At 44.4% G+C, this 18,950-nt stretch overlaps 1 protein-coding gene across 3 annotated transcripts in view; it reads right to left on the reverse strand.

The window, feature by feature from the left end:
* The window catches only part of SPAG9 (sperm associated antigen 9), a 43,532-nt gene that overhangs the window by 18,845 nt on the left and 5,737 nt on the right, over positions 1-18,950 (reverse strand). For all 3 annotated transcript variants that reach the window (XM_069952960.1, XM_069952961.1, XM_069952958.1), the window contains exons 2-4: positions 11,290-11,410; positions 9,557-9,627; positions 8,841-8,935 (exon numbers count right to left, since the gene is read on the reverse strand). In XM_069952960.1, coding sequence (XP_069809061.1) covers positions 8,841-8,935; positions 9,557-9,627; positions 11,290-11,410 — 287 coding nt within the window. The remainder of the gene's footprint in view (positions 1-8,840; positions 8,936-9,556; positions 9,628-11,289; positions 11,411-18,950) is intronic.

An 18,950-nucleotide genomic window follows, 5' to 3' on the forward strand; every position in this document is an offset into this window, starting at 1 on the left:
ATATCACTGCAGGGCCTGAATATAGGAGAACTAGAGGTCTCACCATGTTCATATGATAGATAGGAGATAGGGAAATAGATAGATAGATAGATAGATAGATAGATAGATACAGATATCTAGTTGTTTTGTGTATAGAGGTCCTGCTGTAATATATATATTTATATATATATATATATATATATATATATATATATATATATATATATATCCTGCTGTAATAGATATAGATATATTACAGCAGGACCTCTATACACAAAACAAGTAGAAGAACCAGCACATACAGGACACTTAGTTTGCAGAGCCTACCTGCTGCCCTCTATCAGGTCATGTGTCCGATCACACGACCCGTGACATCATCAAAGGTCCTTCAGACTCAAAGGTCCTCTTTCCTACTCGGCTGTAGGGAAGATTTGTGATGGAAGACAGGTGCTCTGGGGCCCCAGTATGGATCGGCGGGCCCCTAACTGTCACATGCGGCCTCTAGGGGCCCAGTCCCCTTTGTTACTACACTTTTTTTTCTTTTTTACTAACAAAAAAAATGTAGTAACAAACGGGAGTGGGCCCCTAGAGGAGCTGGGGGCCCCGGCATTTGCCCTACTTAGCCGGGTGCTGACGCCGGCCCTGCTAACCACACACTGCAAAGTAACAGCCAGTGCACAGCACTCACACTACACACACACACTACATAAAAGTCAGTGCACAGCACTCACTACACACACACACACACACTACATAACAGCCAGTGCACAGTACTCACATTACACACACTAATCTCATCCTACTTAACAGCCAGTGCACAGCACTCACATTACACACACTACATAACAGCCAGTACACAGCACTGACACTACACACACTACATAACAGCCAGTACACAGCACTGACACTACACACACTACATAACAGCCAGTGCACAGCACTCACACTACACACACACTATATAACAGCCAGTGCACAGCACTCACATTACACACACTACATAACAGCCAGTACACAGCACTGACACTACACACACTACATAACAGCCAGTACACAGCACTGACACTACACACACTACATAACAGCCAGTGCACAGCACTCACACTACACACACTACATAACAGCCAGTGCACAGCACTCACACTACAAACACACTATATAACAGCCAGTGCACAGCACTCACACTACACACACTACATAACAGCCAGTGCACAGCACTCACACACTACATAACAGCCAGTGTACAGCACACACAATACACACACTACATAACAGCCAGTGCACAGCACTCACAATAAGCACACACTAATCACACACTACATAACAGCCAGTGTACAGCACTCACAATACACACACTACATAACAGCCAGTGCACAGCACTCACAATAAGCACACACTAATCACACACTACATAACAGCCAGTGTACAGCACTCACAATACACACAGACATTAAACCATGTTAATCAAGTATGTCTGTACATTTAACTGAGACCCAGGAGATGCTGGAACTTATAGTGCCGGTACAAGAAGCGAAATATCCTCTTACAAGCAAGTATATAAATATAATTACGCTATTGTTTACTTTAAAAGCATCGCCCTCTTATCGTGGGGTGATCATGGATCTTCGCAGGCACCACTACTCCATCCAGCACTTGTGTAGCTAAGTATAACCAGTTTTGCTCTATCTACCTATATGGGGTTTTTTTGCTCTTTGTCACCATATAGAGTATGAGCTATTTATTGCAACATTATGCTTTACCATTTTTGAGAGGTCCATAAGTATTTTTGTGATGAGAGGACATCCTTTTACAGCAGGAATTTGTTTAAGCACATCCTTTGGAGTGCTATATGTGTTCCCTGATGAATCCGTCCATAATTGGGACGGCTGAAACGCGTCGGAACGAGCACAGCTTATGAAATAGGTGCTGTGCCTGTATATAATGATATCTCTTGCTGTTTGTTTTTTAAGGTGGTTTTGAGTTGACACTGTTTTGCACTCTTTTCTGTCTTCTGTTTTCTCTCTTTTGTTTCCTCCTGGGCACGTGCAATAAGGAAGGGACTGTCATCGTGGTTGGGGCCACCCTATTAAGGAGGTGGGTTCCCCAAAAGGCAGGGCAAGAGGTTACTAGGGCAGAGAGCAGGGTACACCATCACTCTCCTCTCGTTTCTTTCCTCCATTTTTGATTGTACTTTCTTTCTCTCAGTGCCTGGCCTGCAGCCCCAATCTATTAGTACCCCTTTGGGGGCGTGGGACAAATTTTTCCCGATTTGCATATATGTCCCTTAGGTAACTTCACTGTATATAGAGTACACTAGTGGATGTTTTTGTTTGTCTGTGTGGACCTTTGTCGGATATTTTTAATGAATTATTAAAAGTTAAGTATTAGTTAGTCCTAAGTGGTCCTTGTACGCCGGTGACTACTTTAGCTCTTTTTTTGACCACTGGACCTTATTCTATTATGGTGTAACGGCACCTCTATTTCCGTTAGTTGGATTTACTTTAAAAGCAACAAGAAAGAACCAAAAATGCACAGAATAATCTAGACGGCAAAAAAAAGAGAACATAGTTCTAATAAAATTCCATAGATTACACAGTGTTTTATTAAACACTTTACACCAGGGTGTAACAATAACTTGTCCTACAAGAGAAACAATCATGGCACAACATACAGCAAGACCCCTCAGTGTCCGGCTCTGCCCCCTCCCAGCCTGCACCAGCAATAAGAAGGAACCCGCAGTGCTTGGAACAGGACCGTAATGAGGGATAGGTGTCTGCCTAGGGGCGGGCAGGGGATGGAGGGGCACACTTGAACAGGAAATCCAGGAAGCATAATATGGAAGCACAAAGGGGGCACTGTGGACAGGGAATATGTGCAGGTTGGGTGATGAGGGGTTTGATTGAAAAAGGTCAGTCCAAAAAAATTCTACAGGCACCAGTCATCGCAGGGGAAAAAGGATGTAACTGCACTGTAATGCCATACAGTCTACAGGGCTGGTATATACCCCACATATTGTAATGATTTATATACAGTGTCAGTACGGTGGTATTATTCAGTCACTATGTGGGGTGATGTGTGATTACACTGTGGAGATATTGCCCATAGCAGCCAATCACAGCTCATTTCTATAGCAACCAATTACAGCTCAGCTTTCACTTCTCATTGTTCGGGTAAAATGAAAGCTGAGCTGTGACTGGTTGCTATGGACAATGAAAGCTGAGCTGTGACTGGTTATATGGACAATGAGAGCTGAGCTGTGACTGGTTCCATGGACAATGAGAGCTGAGCTGTGACTGGTTGCTATGGACAATGAGAGCTGAGCTGTGACTGGTTGCTATGGACAATGAAAGCTGAGCTGTGACTGGTTGCTATGGACAATAAAAGCGGAGCTATGAGTGGTTGCTATGGGCAACAAAGAGAATCTCAGTACAAGGCAGCATGATTATTCTCCCTGAAGGAGTGTTTTAGGGGGTACCATTATACTACGGCGCTGTATACATCACTGAGAATATAATAAACAAGAGTTGGCATGTTATAGTATGAAGCATACAGTGGGGAAAAAAGTATTTAGTCAGTCACCAATAGTGCAAGTTCCACCACTTAAAAAGATTAGAGGTGTCTGTAATTGACACCATATGGAGACATCAACTATGAGAGACAAAATGAGAAAACAAATTCTGAAAATCACATTGTCTGATTTTGTAAGAATTTATTTGCAAATTATGGTGGAAAATAAGTATTTGGTCAGTAACAAAATTTCATCTCAATACTTATATATCCTTTGTTGGCAATGACAGAGGTCAAACGTTTTCTGTAAGTTTTCACAAGGTTGGCACACACTGTTGTTGGTATGTTGGCCCATTCCTCCATGCAGATCTCCTCTAGAGCAGTGATGTTTTGGGGCTGTCGCTTGGCAACACAGACTTTCAACTCCCTCCAAAGGTTTTCTATAGGGTTGAGATCTGGAGACTGGCTAGGCCACTCCAGGACCTTGAAATGCTTCTTACGAAGCCACTCCTTCCTTGCCCTGGCGATGTGCTTTGGATCATTGTCATGTTGAAAGACCCAGCCACGTTTCATCTTCAATGCCCTTGCTGATGGAAGGAGGTTTGCATCACTGCAAACACTCAAATCACTGGCACTGCAAGATCTGAGGCACTGGCGGTGTAGTGTGTTACTGATGGTAGGCTTTGTTACATTGGTCCCAGCTCTCTGCAGTTCATTCACTAGGTCCCCCCGCGTGGTTCTGGGATTTTTGCTCACCGTTCTTGTGATCATTTTGACCCCACGGGGTGAGATTTTGCGTGGAGCCCCAGATCGAGGGAGATTATCAGTGGTCTTGTATGTCTTAAATTTTCTAATTATTGCTCCCACAGTTGATTTCTTCACTCCAAACTGGTTGCCTATTGCAGATTCAGTCTTCCCAGCCTGGTGCAGGTCTACAATTTTGTTGTTTCTAGTGTCCTTTGACAGCTCTTTGGGCTTCACCATAGTGGAGTTTGGAGTCTGACTGTTTGAGGGTGTGCACAGGTGTCTTTTTATACTGATAACATGTTTAAACAGGTGCCATTACTACAGGTAATGAGTGGAGGAAAGAGGAGACTTATAAAGAAGAAGAAAAGAGACAGGGGGCGCTTCCTCGTGTAATAAAAGATAACCAGGTGAATGGTAGCAGGGTCTTACAGGGATCCACTCACCTGGATAGGTTGTGCAAAATTTAGGCACAACTCTATATGCAGCATAAGGCCAGGTTCAGACTATGTAACTGTGCGGATGTATTTGCGGCTGTAATTGTGCGGCGGTATTTTTGGTGGTTCATGCGTACGCTGGAAAGTATAGGATATACGGCTGCACAGTGCACACTATGTATGAATCTACGGCCCGATCGTAAACGGACCCGTAAAAAATGAACAAGACCATTGTTTGCGGCTGGATATGCGGCCGAGGATTGACAGGCGGTCCGTACGGAGTACTTCAAAAATAGCCGGCAATGACGCCGAATGCCGATGCCTCTAATAGTTAATATATTAAATTAATAAAACACATTCTCTTTGTAATAAAGTCCCTTTCGTTGGTCAATAATTTAATTCTAACGAATCCATCATTGTGCAATTAAATATACTGTTAAAATAAATAGATAAATAAATAAATGTATATTTATATATATTAATTTTTTGACAGTATATTTAATTGCACAATGATGGATTCGTTAGAATTAAATTATTGACCAACGAAACTGAATTTATTTCAACGAAATTGTGTTTTATTAATTAAATATTAATTAGTACAGGAAGCTCCATAAGCCGTTAATTCATATTGCCGGCAATAGAGCATTCTGTACTAATCATCACTTTACTTTAATGAAAACATCAAATGTTTCTTCTAATTATGTTACCACAATAGCATTATTAGAAGAAACATTTAGAATTATATGTGCGCTCAGCTGATTGGCTGATCGGCTCAGCGCACATATAATGAACCAGCGAAGACACAACATCGGAGTGAGTATAGAGCTCTCCCCACCCCCTCCCCAGCACTGCACCCCTCCCAGCAAGGAAGGGGGGGGGGGGGGGGTCAGTTAACCCCTTCCTTGCTGGGATGGGTGCAGTCTGACATCAATCTGGCCCCCAAGGGGTTAAGGGGGATGCAATACATCCTCCCTTAACCCCTTGGGGGCCAGACTGTAAGCAGCGATCTGTAAAGATGCTGCATACTGTAAGGAGCACAACACCGCTCACAATGATGGGTGTTGTGCTCCTGTTTGTGTGTTTTTTGTGTGTTTCTCCCTTTTTGTTTTTCAGATATCGGTATCCTGTGGATTACGTCGGATTCCGTGGACTACGTCGATGACCAGCGTTTTTTTAATGTTTTTTTTTAATAAAATGGTCAATGAGGGGTGTGGGGGTGTTTTTATTTGAATAAAAAAATTTTTTAACTTGTGTCTTGTCTTTATTTCTTTACTTTATAGACTTAGTAGTGGAAGCCGTCTAATAGACGGAATCCATTACTAAGTTGGGGCCTAGTGTTAGCCGGTAAAAAATGGCTAACACTAACCCCCTATTATTACCCCAGTACCCAATGCCACCAGGGGTACTGGGAAGAGCCGGGTGCCAGTGGTCCCGGAGCGTCAAAATTGGCGCTCCTGGACCGGGCGGCAGCAGGCTGGTAAGATTTAGGCTGGGGAGGGCCTAAAACAATGGCTCTTCCCACCCTGGTGTTACCAGGCTGCTGTCGTTTGGTTTTTAACCCGGCTGGTTATAAAAATAGGGGGGACCCTATGCGTTTTTTTTTTTATTATTTATTTATTTAAAAAAAAAAAACCCGCATAGGGTCCCCCCTATTTTTATAACCAGCCGGGTTAAAAACCAAACGACAGCAGCCTGGTAACACCAGGGTGGGAAGAGCCTAAATCTTACCAGCCTGCTGCCGCCCGGTCCAGGAGCGCCAATTTTGACGCTCCGGGACCACTGGCACCTGGCTCTTCCCAGTACCTCTGGTGGCATTGGGTACTGGGGTAATAATAGGGGGTTAGTGTTAGCCATTTTATACCGGCTAACACTAGGCCCCAACTTAGTAATGGATTCCGTCTATTAGACGGCTTCCACTACTAAGTCTATAAAGTAAAGAAATAAAGACAAGACACAAGTTAAAAAATTTTTTTATTCAAATAAAAACACCCCCACACCTTTCATTGACCATTTTATTTAAAAAAAAACATTAAAAAACCGCTGGTCATAGACGTAGTCCACGGAATCCGACGTAATCCACAGGATACCGATATCTGAAAAACAAAAAGGGAGAAACACACAAAAAACACACAAACAGGAGCACAACACCCATCATTGTGAGCGGTGTTGTGCACCTTACAGTATGCAGCATCTTTACAGATCGCTGCTTACAGTCTGGCCCCCAAGGGGTTAAGGGAGGATGTATTGCATCCCCCTTAACCCCTTGGGGGCCAGACTGATGTCAGACTGCACCCATCCCAGCAAGGAAGGGGTTAACCGACCCCCCCTTCCTGGCTGGGAGGGGTGCAGTGCTGGGGAGAGGGTGGGGAGAGCACGATACTAACCCCGATGTTGTCTCTTCGCTGGTCCGCAGCACAATGAAGTGACTGTACTGCGGACCGGCTAATTATATGTGCGCTGAGCCGATCAGCCAATCAGCTGAGCGCATATATAATTCTAAATGTTTCTTCTAATAATGCTATTGTGATAACATAATTAGAAGAAACATTTGATGTTTTCATTAAAGTAAAGTGATGATTAGTACAGAAAGCTCTATTGCCGGGAATATGAATTACCGGCTTATAGAGCTTCCTGTACTAATTAATATTTAATTAATAAAACACAATTTCGTTGAAATAAATTCAGTTTCGTTGGTCAATAATTTATTTCTAACGAATCCATCATTGTGCAATTAAATATACTGTCAAAAAATATATATATAAATATACATTTATTTATATATCTATTTATTTTAACAGTATATTTAATTGCAAAATGATGGATTAGTTTAAATTTAATTATTGAACAACGAAAGGGACTTTATCACAACGAAAATGTGTTTTATTATTTTAATATATTAACCATGAGAGACATCGGCATTACTGCAGAGGATCGCAAACCCCGGTAATAGCAATTCATGTAAACTGTTTCCCTGCTTTCCCAGATGCATCCAGAGGTGTTTGCATCACTTTCTTAAGATTTTATTTGTTATTTTTAGTTGAACCAGATTTCAAAGTAAATGACCGTATGTTTTGAGCCGCATGTCTATTTTTTCCCACGGCCGGAGTTTCATCCGTACATTTACAGCCGCATAAAAAATACAGCCGCACAATTACATAGTGTGAACCTAGCCTAAAGGCGTGTACTCCGCAGCTGTACTGGGGGATGTCACCACCGATGGTGGGAGAAGCAAATGCAGATGTGTAATCAGCCGATTACAGGACCAAGAGTCGAATCCACACCAGGTATAATAAGCGCAGGAGTATTCAGATTTGCACACAACGGCGCAACCAGGGATCATTCAGAGGTAGATGGCATAGTAAACATATACTCTTTATTGCAACACGTTTCGGCCCTATATTGTCTAACATGGGCCTTTATCAAGCATACAGAGCAGACACTACATGAGCAATATATAGGCACATCTTAATGACATCATATTGGGCTTCCGGGTCGGTGACCTCAGGAAGTCCTGAGACAGAGGTAAACAAATATAAGCACATGGCAGGTTGTCACTATGTAAACAAAGGGCAAATAACACATGTAAAGTTCATCAGCCCATAAGACCATACTCCTGCGCTTATTATACCTGGTGTGGATTCGACTCTTGGTCCTGTAATCGGCTGATTACACATCTGCATCTTAAAGAAGAAGTTACAGGTCTGTGAGAGCCAGAAATCTTGATTGTTTGTAGGTGACCAAATACTTATTTCCACCATAATTTGCAAATAAATTCTTACAAAATCAGACTGTGATTTTTCGGGATTTGTTTTCTCATTTTGTCTCCCATAGTTGAGGTCTACCTATGATGTAAATTACAGACGCCTCTCATCTTTTTAAGTGGGAGAACTTGCACTATTGGTGACTGACTAAATACTTTTTTTCCCCACTGTATATCCCAGTATACACCATTTCGTTCTCCTCCTATCACCATGGTAGTAGCCGGCTTTGTGCCGGTGCCGTATTTTCTGCACATTTCAGTTCTCTCCTCCCACCACATTCCGATCATTCATCCGGCTTTTATGATTCAGCCCGAGCTTTGTTTCCAGGATTTACATACAATAGCGCCATTGTCTCAGGCAGACAAAAGCTTCTCTGGGGGCCCCCCCATAATCAGGCAGCTACAGATCTTACCTAATTTTACTGTGCATAGTAGATTCCAGCTGGTCGGCCCCTATGAGCTGCTGCAGTTTGGTACGTTCCAGGTGTTCCATATAATTGTGGATAATCTGCAGGATTTAAGATGTGATATATGACCTTTACTTATAGGAGAACACAACAAGGGCGCTGCACTACAGAGATGGGAGAGAATAAATGCCCCCCCCCCCATAAATATGTGATCAGTGGAGGTTACAGATGGACTGCCCCCCCCCCCCCAAATGTGTGATCAGCAGAGGTTATACATGGACTGCCCCCAATAAATGTGTGATCAGTGGAGGTTGTAGATGGACTGCCCCCCCCATTAATGTGTAATCAACAAAGGTTATAGATGGACAGCCCCTCCCATAAATGTGTGATCAGCGGAGGTTATAGATGGACTGCCCCCCCCCCCCATAAATGTATGATCAGCGGCGGTTACAGATGGACTGCCCCCCACCCAATAAATGTGTGATCAGCGGCGGTTACAGATGTACTGCCCCCCCATAAATGTGTGATCAGCGGAGGTTATAGATGTACTGCCCCCCCCCCCATAAATGTGCTATCGGCAGAGGTTATAGATGGGGTGTAGCACCTGTTACACCTGTAATAACCCTATTAGGGAATGGCTGTTCAGGAGACCGACCACTAGAGGACCAGCAGATATGCCAGCCACATGACGAGCACGGCAGCCTTACTACGGCCGTTTATACCTCGGAATGTCGCTGGTGCAGAGCGTTGTATTCCTTCTTCAGTTCTGCTTCTCTCTCCTCAAGGCGACTGACTGAAAGATGAAATTGCACAGGTTTTACCTCATGGGCACTCACATACCATCCGCTCTGTACAGATCCTGTATATATGACAAGATCCACTACGCATCATACAACCAAGAGGGACGCCTAGTCATCCGTCAGCACTGGGGATGTATACATAAGTGTGTGTGTGTGTGTATTATATATATATAAATATATATATATATATATATATATATATATATATATATATATATATATTATATATATTATATATATATATATATATATATATGTGTGCACTAATGTAGAGATGTCCGTGTATGGATGCGGAGGGATATATATACGGCATATACAATATATGGAGAAAAGCCTCAGGTCCCGTCTCTTATATTCTGGTATTACATTCAGTCTCATTGCCCTGTGGTGTATAACATCAAGCCCTGACCAATGCCATCACCGTGACAGACATGAATGACAGTGCGGGTTGTCCTACAGCGCTCACAGATACCGGCAAGGTCCTTCCCTCCTGGATGTTCCCCCATCAACAGTGAGCGGTATTACAGAGAAGTGGAGGGATTTAGGATCCATAGAGACTCAGCCATGAAGTGAAGACCACATAACGTTACAGACTAAAAGTCACCAGACTCCACAACTGCAGAGACCAAACCTCATCTGGTATCAGCAGAAAGACTGTACCTGAGCTTCATGGCTGAGCAGCTGCATGCTGGCCTTACATCACCATGCACAATGCAAAGACAGAGCAGAGTAAAGCAGCCACCACTGGACTCTGGAGTGGAGGAGACGTGTTGTGTGCTGTAAGGTTTGGAGAAAGATAATGCTCTCGGGGGCTCCTCAGGGGTCGGCCTAAGCTCCTTAGCCTTAGTAAAGGGAAATCTTACTGCTTCAGCACCAAGACATTGTGGACAATTGTCGTTTCCAGCTTTGTGGGAACAGTTTGAGCCCTTTCTCTGCTCCATCATGGCCGCCCACCGTGCACCCAGCGAGATGCTTAAAGACATGGAGGGAGAGTCTGGTATGGAGGAGCCCGAGCCCAGACTCCAAACTCATCCAACACCTGGAGAAGAGACTGTGGGCCCGGCCTCTTCAGTGTCTGACCTCACTAATGTCTTACCAAAGGCACCATCACAATCTTGTAGAAAGTCGCCCCAGAAGATGAAGGCTACTATACCTCAAGAGGGGGCAGTGTGGAGGGGCAGTACCCATCGCCATGTTATACCCCAGAGGGGCAGTACTCCTCTCCCCATGTTGAGTACGTTATATCCTAGAAGGCAGTACTCCTCTACATAAAGTCAGGTGGTCATACCCCAGAGGGGCAGTACTTGTCTCCATATGGTGAGTATGTTATATCCCAGAGGGGCAATACTCCTCTACATATGGTGAGTAGGTTATACCCCAGAGGGGCAGTACTTGTCTCCATATGGTGAATATGTTATACCCCAGAGGGACAGTACTTGTCGCCATATGGTGAGTATGTTATATCCTAGAAGTACTCCTCTACATATGGTGAGTAGGTTATACCCCAGAGGGGCAGTACTTATCTCCGTATAGGGAGTATGTTATACCCCCAAGGGGCAGTACTCATCTCCATATAGTGAATATGTCATACACCAAAGGGTAAGTACTCATCCCAATACAGTGAGTAAATTACACTTCTATAGGGAATATCTTACTTTGATCGGCATAGTTCTTGGCTTTTAGCTCCAGCTGTCTGGTCTGTGACTCCAGTAACTCCACACGGACCTGTAGATCCTTCTTATCCTGCTCCTGCAGGTCCTCAAACTCTATAAATTTCTAGGGGGGGAAAAAAAGGATTAGTGAGTGATGCTGCAGCTCTGCAGTGTTTTACAGGCTGTGATACACTGGAGTGTACACTAGGGGGCGCTCTCCACCGCACCACTGGCTCACAGTACAGCAACATTTCCTGCATCAGCCTTGTTTAACCCCTTTAGGGCTTTAACACGAAAAAAACACTGTATACAGTGGTGCCTTGGATTACGAGCATAATTCGTTCCGGGACGGCGCTTGTAATCCAAATCCACTCTTAAACCAAAGCAAATTTTCCTATAGGAAATCAGAGAAATGCAGACAATTGGTTCCACACCCCAAAAATAATGATTTATTATTCTGAATTACATGTAAAACAGATGAAACAAACATTCAGAAACAGCAGAATCTGTGATATTATAAGTTACTGAACAGTAATGGAGAGGATGGGAAACACAAGGGCTGACAGAGACTGCAGGGAGCATGAAGGAATGAGCAGGGCAGAGGTTGGCACATACATGCAGCACTCTCTGTCCAGGGAGAGAGGGGTTACAGCTATGGGGAGATTACCCCCACAGTTCTGTCCCCTGATGCAAGCCCCAGCCTGAAGTGGGTCTGCTATGATTTGGAAGGTGAGGGAGACTTCCTGGGTCAGAGTACAGGGCTGTAGACCCCGCTATGCAGACCATGCCCCTCCCCCCTCCCACCCAGTACAGGGAGCTCTTAAACCAAAGCAATGCTCTTAAACCAAATCACAATTTTGAAAAACTGTGAGACCTTCTTGCAAAACGCTCTCAGTCCAAGTTACTCTTAAACCAAGTTACCACTGTATATGCCTTTGTGGGAAAGCCCCCTGCATTTGACCCCATTGCCAGAGGAGGACTACTACCAGGCGGCACACACAGCTATATCACAGGGTGTACAGGCTTTCGTATACTCTTATATCTCCCAAACATCGGAACGTCTGGGTTATAAATGAGCCACTGTGTCAGTCAGGAGGATGGCGTAAAAACCTGAGTGATGAACCTCTAAAGGCGGCCATATTGGTTCTAGCTGACGACTAGTGACTAATAATTGATTAATGACTATTCACATACAGATTAGTCTGGGGTCACTGCACCTATTCAGGGCAAAAGATAGACTTCTTGTGAACAGATGCTGTGTGTTGTATCTTGTGATGGACGGAGGAGCAGAGTGTATGATCAGAGAGGATGGGTATACATCACAAGACACAGACCTCCTGACCATCACACTGGCCCCGGGGCCACACTACAAGCTTACTGTGATCACATGACTCCTCATCTGACGGCCCTGCCAAAACCAGCCGCGACATAATACAGGACTGATGGGTTTATATAACTTCTCTTTATTACTTAATATATCCCACATCTTCTATAATGCACTCCAGCAGAATAGTGAGCGCAGCTCTGGAGTATATTACAGGATGTAACTCAGGATCAGTAATGTAATGTATGTACACAGTGACCCCGCCGGCAGAATAGTGAGTGCAGCTCTGGAGTATAATACAAGATGTAACTCAGGATCAATACAGGATAAGTAATGTAATGTATGTACACAGTGACCTCACCAGCAGAATAGTGAGTGCAGCTCTGCAGTATAATACAGGATGTAACTCAGGATCAGTACAGGATAAGTAATGTATGTACACAGTGACCCCACCAGCAGAATAGTGAGTGCAGCTCTGGAGTATAATACAGGATGTAACTAAGGATCAGTAATGTAATGTATGTACACAGTGACCTCACCAGCAGAATAGTGAGCGCAGCTCTGGAGTATAATGCAGCAGGTGAACCATTATATGAAATGTAAATATAATTATAATTGAGAATGATGTGGCTGCTGACAGTGAACCTGTGATGACCCTGCACAGGCTCTAGAATATACCAGACAAGCAGTCCTGGGCCTGAGCCCCTCCACCCCCCCCCCCCCCCCCCCATCCATTGTGATAGGACCTGACTGAGCTAAAAATCCCTGGCAGCGCTGTCCGTGCCCCAGACCCTCCTGAGTGGCAGCACCGGGATCCACATGTCTCCGTACAGCCGCCTCTTCAGCCGCCCTCATTAACCTCCTGACCAGCCATTATAAACAGATGAAAGCCTTCTCACAATCCCTGATGGCCGCTACACCACCAGATGTCCCGACACCAGAAAACAGGTCGGACCATGAACCTGATGAACCTGCTCCACGCGACAGACAGGTAGGACACAGCCTGTGTCAGAGAGCTGAACACTGGGTCTATTCACTGCTCTCCAAGCGTGGTGAAACTACAACTCCCAGTATGCCCTAATGTATTCTGGGAGTTATAGTTTTTGCTGGAGAGCTATGAAAACAACTTTAATAAGCCTCATTTTATGACTTTACCTGTCAGTTCACATAAGACTATTAGAAACCTGGTGATGTTGGTACCCCCCCCCCCCATGGTACACATATATTTCTCATACATTTCAGGTGTCGGCCTGCTAGATGCCTGTAATATTACGGCACAGCACCTTCTCCTCTCTGCTATGCCATGACACTGTGCTGGTGGATGGACTCGTACTCTGCTGGAGGATGACTAACTGTACTGTAGATAGTCTGTGGGGGGGAGAGAAGGGGTTACTGATCTACTGGTTCATCTAGGTGCAAAATCACATCACCTACTCTTCTCTCTGTGCTAATGTATATGCAAAGGATGGGGACTGTGCTTGGGGTATGACTTACACAGTACAGTACTACAGATCACGCGAGGGGTTACTGATACACTGGTTTTGCAAGACACTATGCGAGGAAAAATAAAAGAAACAGCAGCACAGCAAAGAAGGGGTTACACTAAACTAGGGATGATGATGCTGAGAAGCTAAAGATGACACTGCAGCACTGTGGATATACATCAGTGTATACACAAGGGACAGCTGCCCTGAGCCTTACGAGTGGTCACAGATGAGAGGTAAAGTGATTTACCTTCAAGGAACAGTATGGATCTTCAGCTGGCAGAATGGCTCAGGTTGCAGATAAACAGCCCAGGCTCTCCTCTACACAGAGCATGTGTTAAGCCCCACCCCCTTTCTGTGTTCTGTCCTCATCTAGCTGTTATTATAGATAGGATTCCCCTAATAACAGGCAGGTAGACCCCTAGTGGCCAAGATTTTAAAGCTGTTTTCACAGGGAAAGGAGGCATTTCTGATAGAGGAAGTGATTTATAAACACGTGACAGATCCCATGGGCTGAGGACGGTGGACTGGACCAGCACATATGCTAGTACAAGTTTTCATACTCACCAATTAGTGGCGTTGATCTGATTCCAACTGTGCCGTTCCACTGTCCTCTTCTGTGGTTATAGCCGTTATTCGGTGTATGTAAATCAGCATGTCTGGTGGACTGGAGGGGGGCCCAGCACTCCCAGTGAACCACTATCTGCTTCCATCCCTCTAATAGTTCCGATTCTTTACTTGTGGGGCGTGTCATTGAGATGGGAGGAGACAGCACTACACTAGCCCCGCCTCCAGTGCACCAGACATGCTGATTTACATACACCAAATAAGGACTATGGCTCCGGAACAGGGCGGCGGATCTGCGGAGGAACGGCATAGCTGGCATCACAGCATCGCTACTGATCATCGAGTATGGTCAGCTAACCAGTGGATACGGTGGAGAGTTATTGCCGTCATTTTTCGATCACCCACTGGGAATCCAAGGAATAATGATAAGAAAATAAAATAATAGGACTAAAGAAAAATATAATATATATAATAAATGCAGCACAATAACATAAAATCCATCTAAAAATACAAATAAATTAGGGGGGAAAAAGTAAAATTGCTAAAAATTAATAAAATATATTGGCCTTCTTCTACATTGTGATTTATTATAACACATTGGTTAGTGCTGTGTTCACACATTGCGGTTATGTTGTGACATTGTCACATGATGTGGCAGGCAGGAGCTGTATACACCACACTCTGCAGACCTCTGCTTTCCTGACACTTCCTGGAGTCCCCATCCTCACCGATCCTGTACTGGGAAGCAGCTGAGGTTCGGAGGCGTCATGTGCCACGTGCCTCACAGCTGGGGGGGGGGGGGGCACAGAACAGTGAGCGACTCCCATCATGTGACCACAGAAGAAATGATCAGACATCTGGCTGATCCTATAACCATATAATAGTGCAGGACCAGGCACCATATAAAGGGCTGCCAGTGTGTAATGTAGAGGGGCCCCTGCAGAGGACACAGGGCACCCCAACCTATGACTCTCCTGCTAGTGCAAAACTACAACTCCCATCATGCCCTGACACTGGCAGTTGTAGTTTTGTATCAGCAGGAGCGATATTAATGGTAACACAGATGTACAGGAACCTTGGTCACTGACAAAGAACTGGACTGTGGATCAGATTGACCCTCACATCACATCCCCGAAGTAGTGACCGCCAGATGACATCACACCCCCGGAGTAGTGACCGCAAGATGACATCACACCACCGGAGTAGTGACCGGCCCACATGGCACAATGACCATAACATCACACTCCCACAATAACCACGACACATGTGCAAGCAATGACGTCCCTCTTACAGTTAGTGAGGGACAACAAGGGGTTAACACAGCCATGCATAGGAAGCACCCCCTCCCCCTCTGCCCATAGACAGCCCATTGTAACACGCAGGGTGCAGCAAACAATCTGACAACTTTTATAAAGTCTGGTTAGAAGTGTTAGAGATGCGTCGTCTTCTGTCTGCAGCTCCTGTGCCAAATGATTGGGGAAGGGGGGCGGGGGGGGGTTGGTGGGGGGGTCAGCACAACGATTCCTGCCCTCTAATCATGGACACTCTGTATACAGGGAACACTTCTATAGTGGGTTGCTTTGTATCCTCCCAGCCATGGGTTTGTGAGCGGGCGCCGGGGTATTGTCCTGGATTAATGGATTCATATGTTGTTTGTTTCTGCTAAAAGATTTATCGTACCTGAGCGATTCCTCCCGAGCTCCATCTGCTGCTGCTGATCACTATAGATGATTGGAGGCTGGATTATCTGACTATAGATCACTGCATGCTGGATTATCAGATTACAGATTTTTGGATTCTGGATTATCAGATAATGCATGAGGAGGAGCAGGGTTATCATAGTGTGTATTATTGGACGTAGGATTGTCATATTAGAGATCATTGGATGCTGGATTTTCAGCATATATAATTATTGGATGCTGGATTATCAGTCTATATATCATTGGATGCTGGATTATCAGATTGTGCATGATGAGGAGCAGGGTTATCAGACTGTAGCGAATAGTGAAATATTCGATATTCGTACAAATATCTCCCCAATATTCGAATATTCGATCCCATTAAAGTCTATGGGAACAAGTATTCGTTTATTGAAAAAGATCTAGTCGACCACTTGGAGAAAAAAAAAACGGAAGAAGGGGGATTTGAACGCTTATCGAATATTTGGCGAACTATTCTATAATATTCGATAGATCGAATACCTTACTATTCGATCGAATATCTATTCGATGGAACAGTATTCGCTTATCACTATCAGACTGTATATTACTTTTATCACTGAATGCTGGAATATCAGATTTGGATGCTACTTTGGCAGCCTATACCCTGGACGTTGGATTATCAGATTTTGAGTATTACTGGATGCTGGATTATCAGACTGTATACTACTGGATTATTTTACGTTAGTGAATGCTGGATTGTCAGATGATGTATAATTGGATGTTGAAGTATTAGACTGTGTATTACTGGGTGCAGGATTATCAGATTACGTATTAGTGGTTACTGGATAAAAAAGACTTTGACGCTGGACTGTATCGCTGGATGCCAGATTATTGGACTATGTATACTTTTGGATGCTGGATTGCCAGACTGTATTTAACTGGATACCTGATTCTTAGCCTTTCTATTACTGGATGCCGGATTATCAGACTGTATTTAACTGGATGCCAGATTATCAGACTGTATTAGCGGATGCTGGACTATTACACTGTATATTACTGGATTATTATACCATATTATTAAACACTGTATTATATTATTACATGATGGATTATAAAGCTACTGGCTGCTGGATTATTAGATTGTATTATTGGAAAATGTATCATCCTATTCTGGATTATTACACTTCATTACCAAACGCTGAATTAAAGCGACTCTGTACCCACAATCTGCCCCCCCCCAAAAAAAAAAAAACCCGCTCGTACCTTCGGATAGCTGCTTTTAATCCACGATCTGTCCTGCGGTCCGTTCGGCAGGTGATGCAGTTATTGTTCTAAAAACAACTTTTAAACTTACAGCCCTGTGCCCTACCGACGTGGCTTAGAATATCTGTGCCCTAATTTTTCACCACCCCTCCATCCCTCCTCCCCACCCTTTTTATTATTAGGAATGCCACTGAAACATTTTTTCCATGCTGAACATTTGCACAGGTGTCCTAACGATCCAGATCATGTGTCGGGCTGACAAAGCTGACGAATAGTAGGCAATCTGCCTGGCGCATTCTCAATCATGAGGAGGGTGGGGAGGAGGGACAGAGAGGGTGTGCCAGCCTAATGCACAGACACTCTAGGCCACTCCCGTAGGGCACAGGGCTGCCAGTTTAAAAGTTGTTTTTAGGACAATAACTGCATCACCTGCCGAATGGACCCCAGGACATATCTGGGGGGGCAGATCGTTGGTACAGAGTCACTTTAAACTATGTGTCCTGTATAAAATGACCTGGTTATGTGTAACCATCACTGCATTACTGAACATTCTGTAAACGTCATGGCAGTCACATGGGCAAGACCAGGGAACTGGACTCACTGACACCAGATTCATCACACATGCCCAGGAGCACTGGACTCACAGACACCAAATAGGTCACACCTGCTCAGATGCACTGGACTCATCAACAACAAATAAATCACATGCACTTAGGAGCACTGGCCTCACAGACACCACATGTCCAGGAGTCTCGGACTCACCGACACCAGATTAATCACACATGTCCAGGAGCACTGGACTCATCGACAAAACATACGTCATTTGTGCCCAAGACATCACAAGTGCCCAGGAGCCCTGGACTCACAGAAACACCAGAACCCAAGAACAAATCTTCCCCAGCCATGAAGGCACAGGGATTGGGATAGTGAATGCTGGTACAAGAACGCACTGAGGGTCTGTACCTAGAAGAGCGCACCCCCATTCCTAGGCTGCATGTGGCATCTCTCCACATCCAATAGTCCAGACTCCTGCTAGTGCTGGATGACTGTGTGAATTACCGATACAGCAGCTTCACCTCCTAATTATGAGACAATTATCAGTACAATGACACCTCATGTAATTATATATACAGTATATATACCACAGCAAAACAATCCAGCCAAGAAAGAGTTAAGAGCGTATCCTCATTTCCCCAAGAAGGAAGACTGAGAATGTACAGAGACAGATGGTGATCAATGGCCGACACAGATGTGTAATAAAGTGTATATCACATCACTCCGCCACGCTGGAGGTAGCAGAATAGTGAGTGCAGCTCTGGAGTAGATTACAGGATGTAACTCAGGATCAGTATGATAACCTCATAC

The sequence above is a fragment of the Dendropsophus ebraccatus genome, chromosome 14 (genome assembly GCF_027789765.1).
Source record: "Dendropsophus ebraccatus isolate aDenEbr1 chromosome 14, aDenEbr1.pat, whole genome shotgun sequence".
Taxonomy (NCBI): Eukaryota; Metazoa; Chordata; class Amphibia; order Anura; family Hylidae; genus Dendropsophus; species Dendropsophus ebraccatus.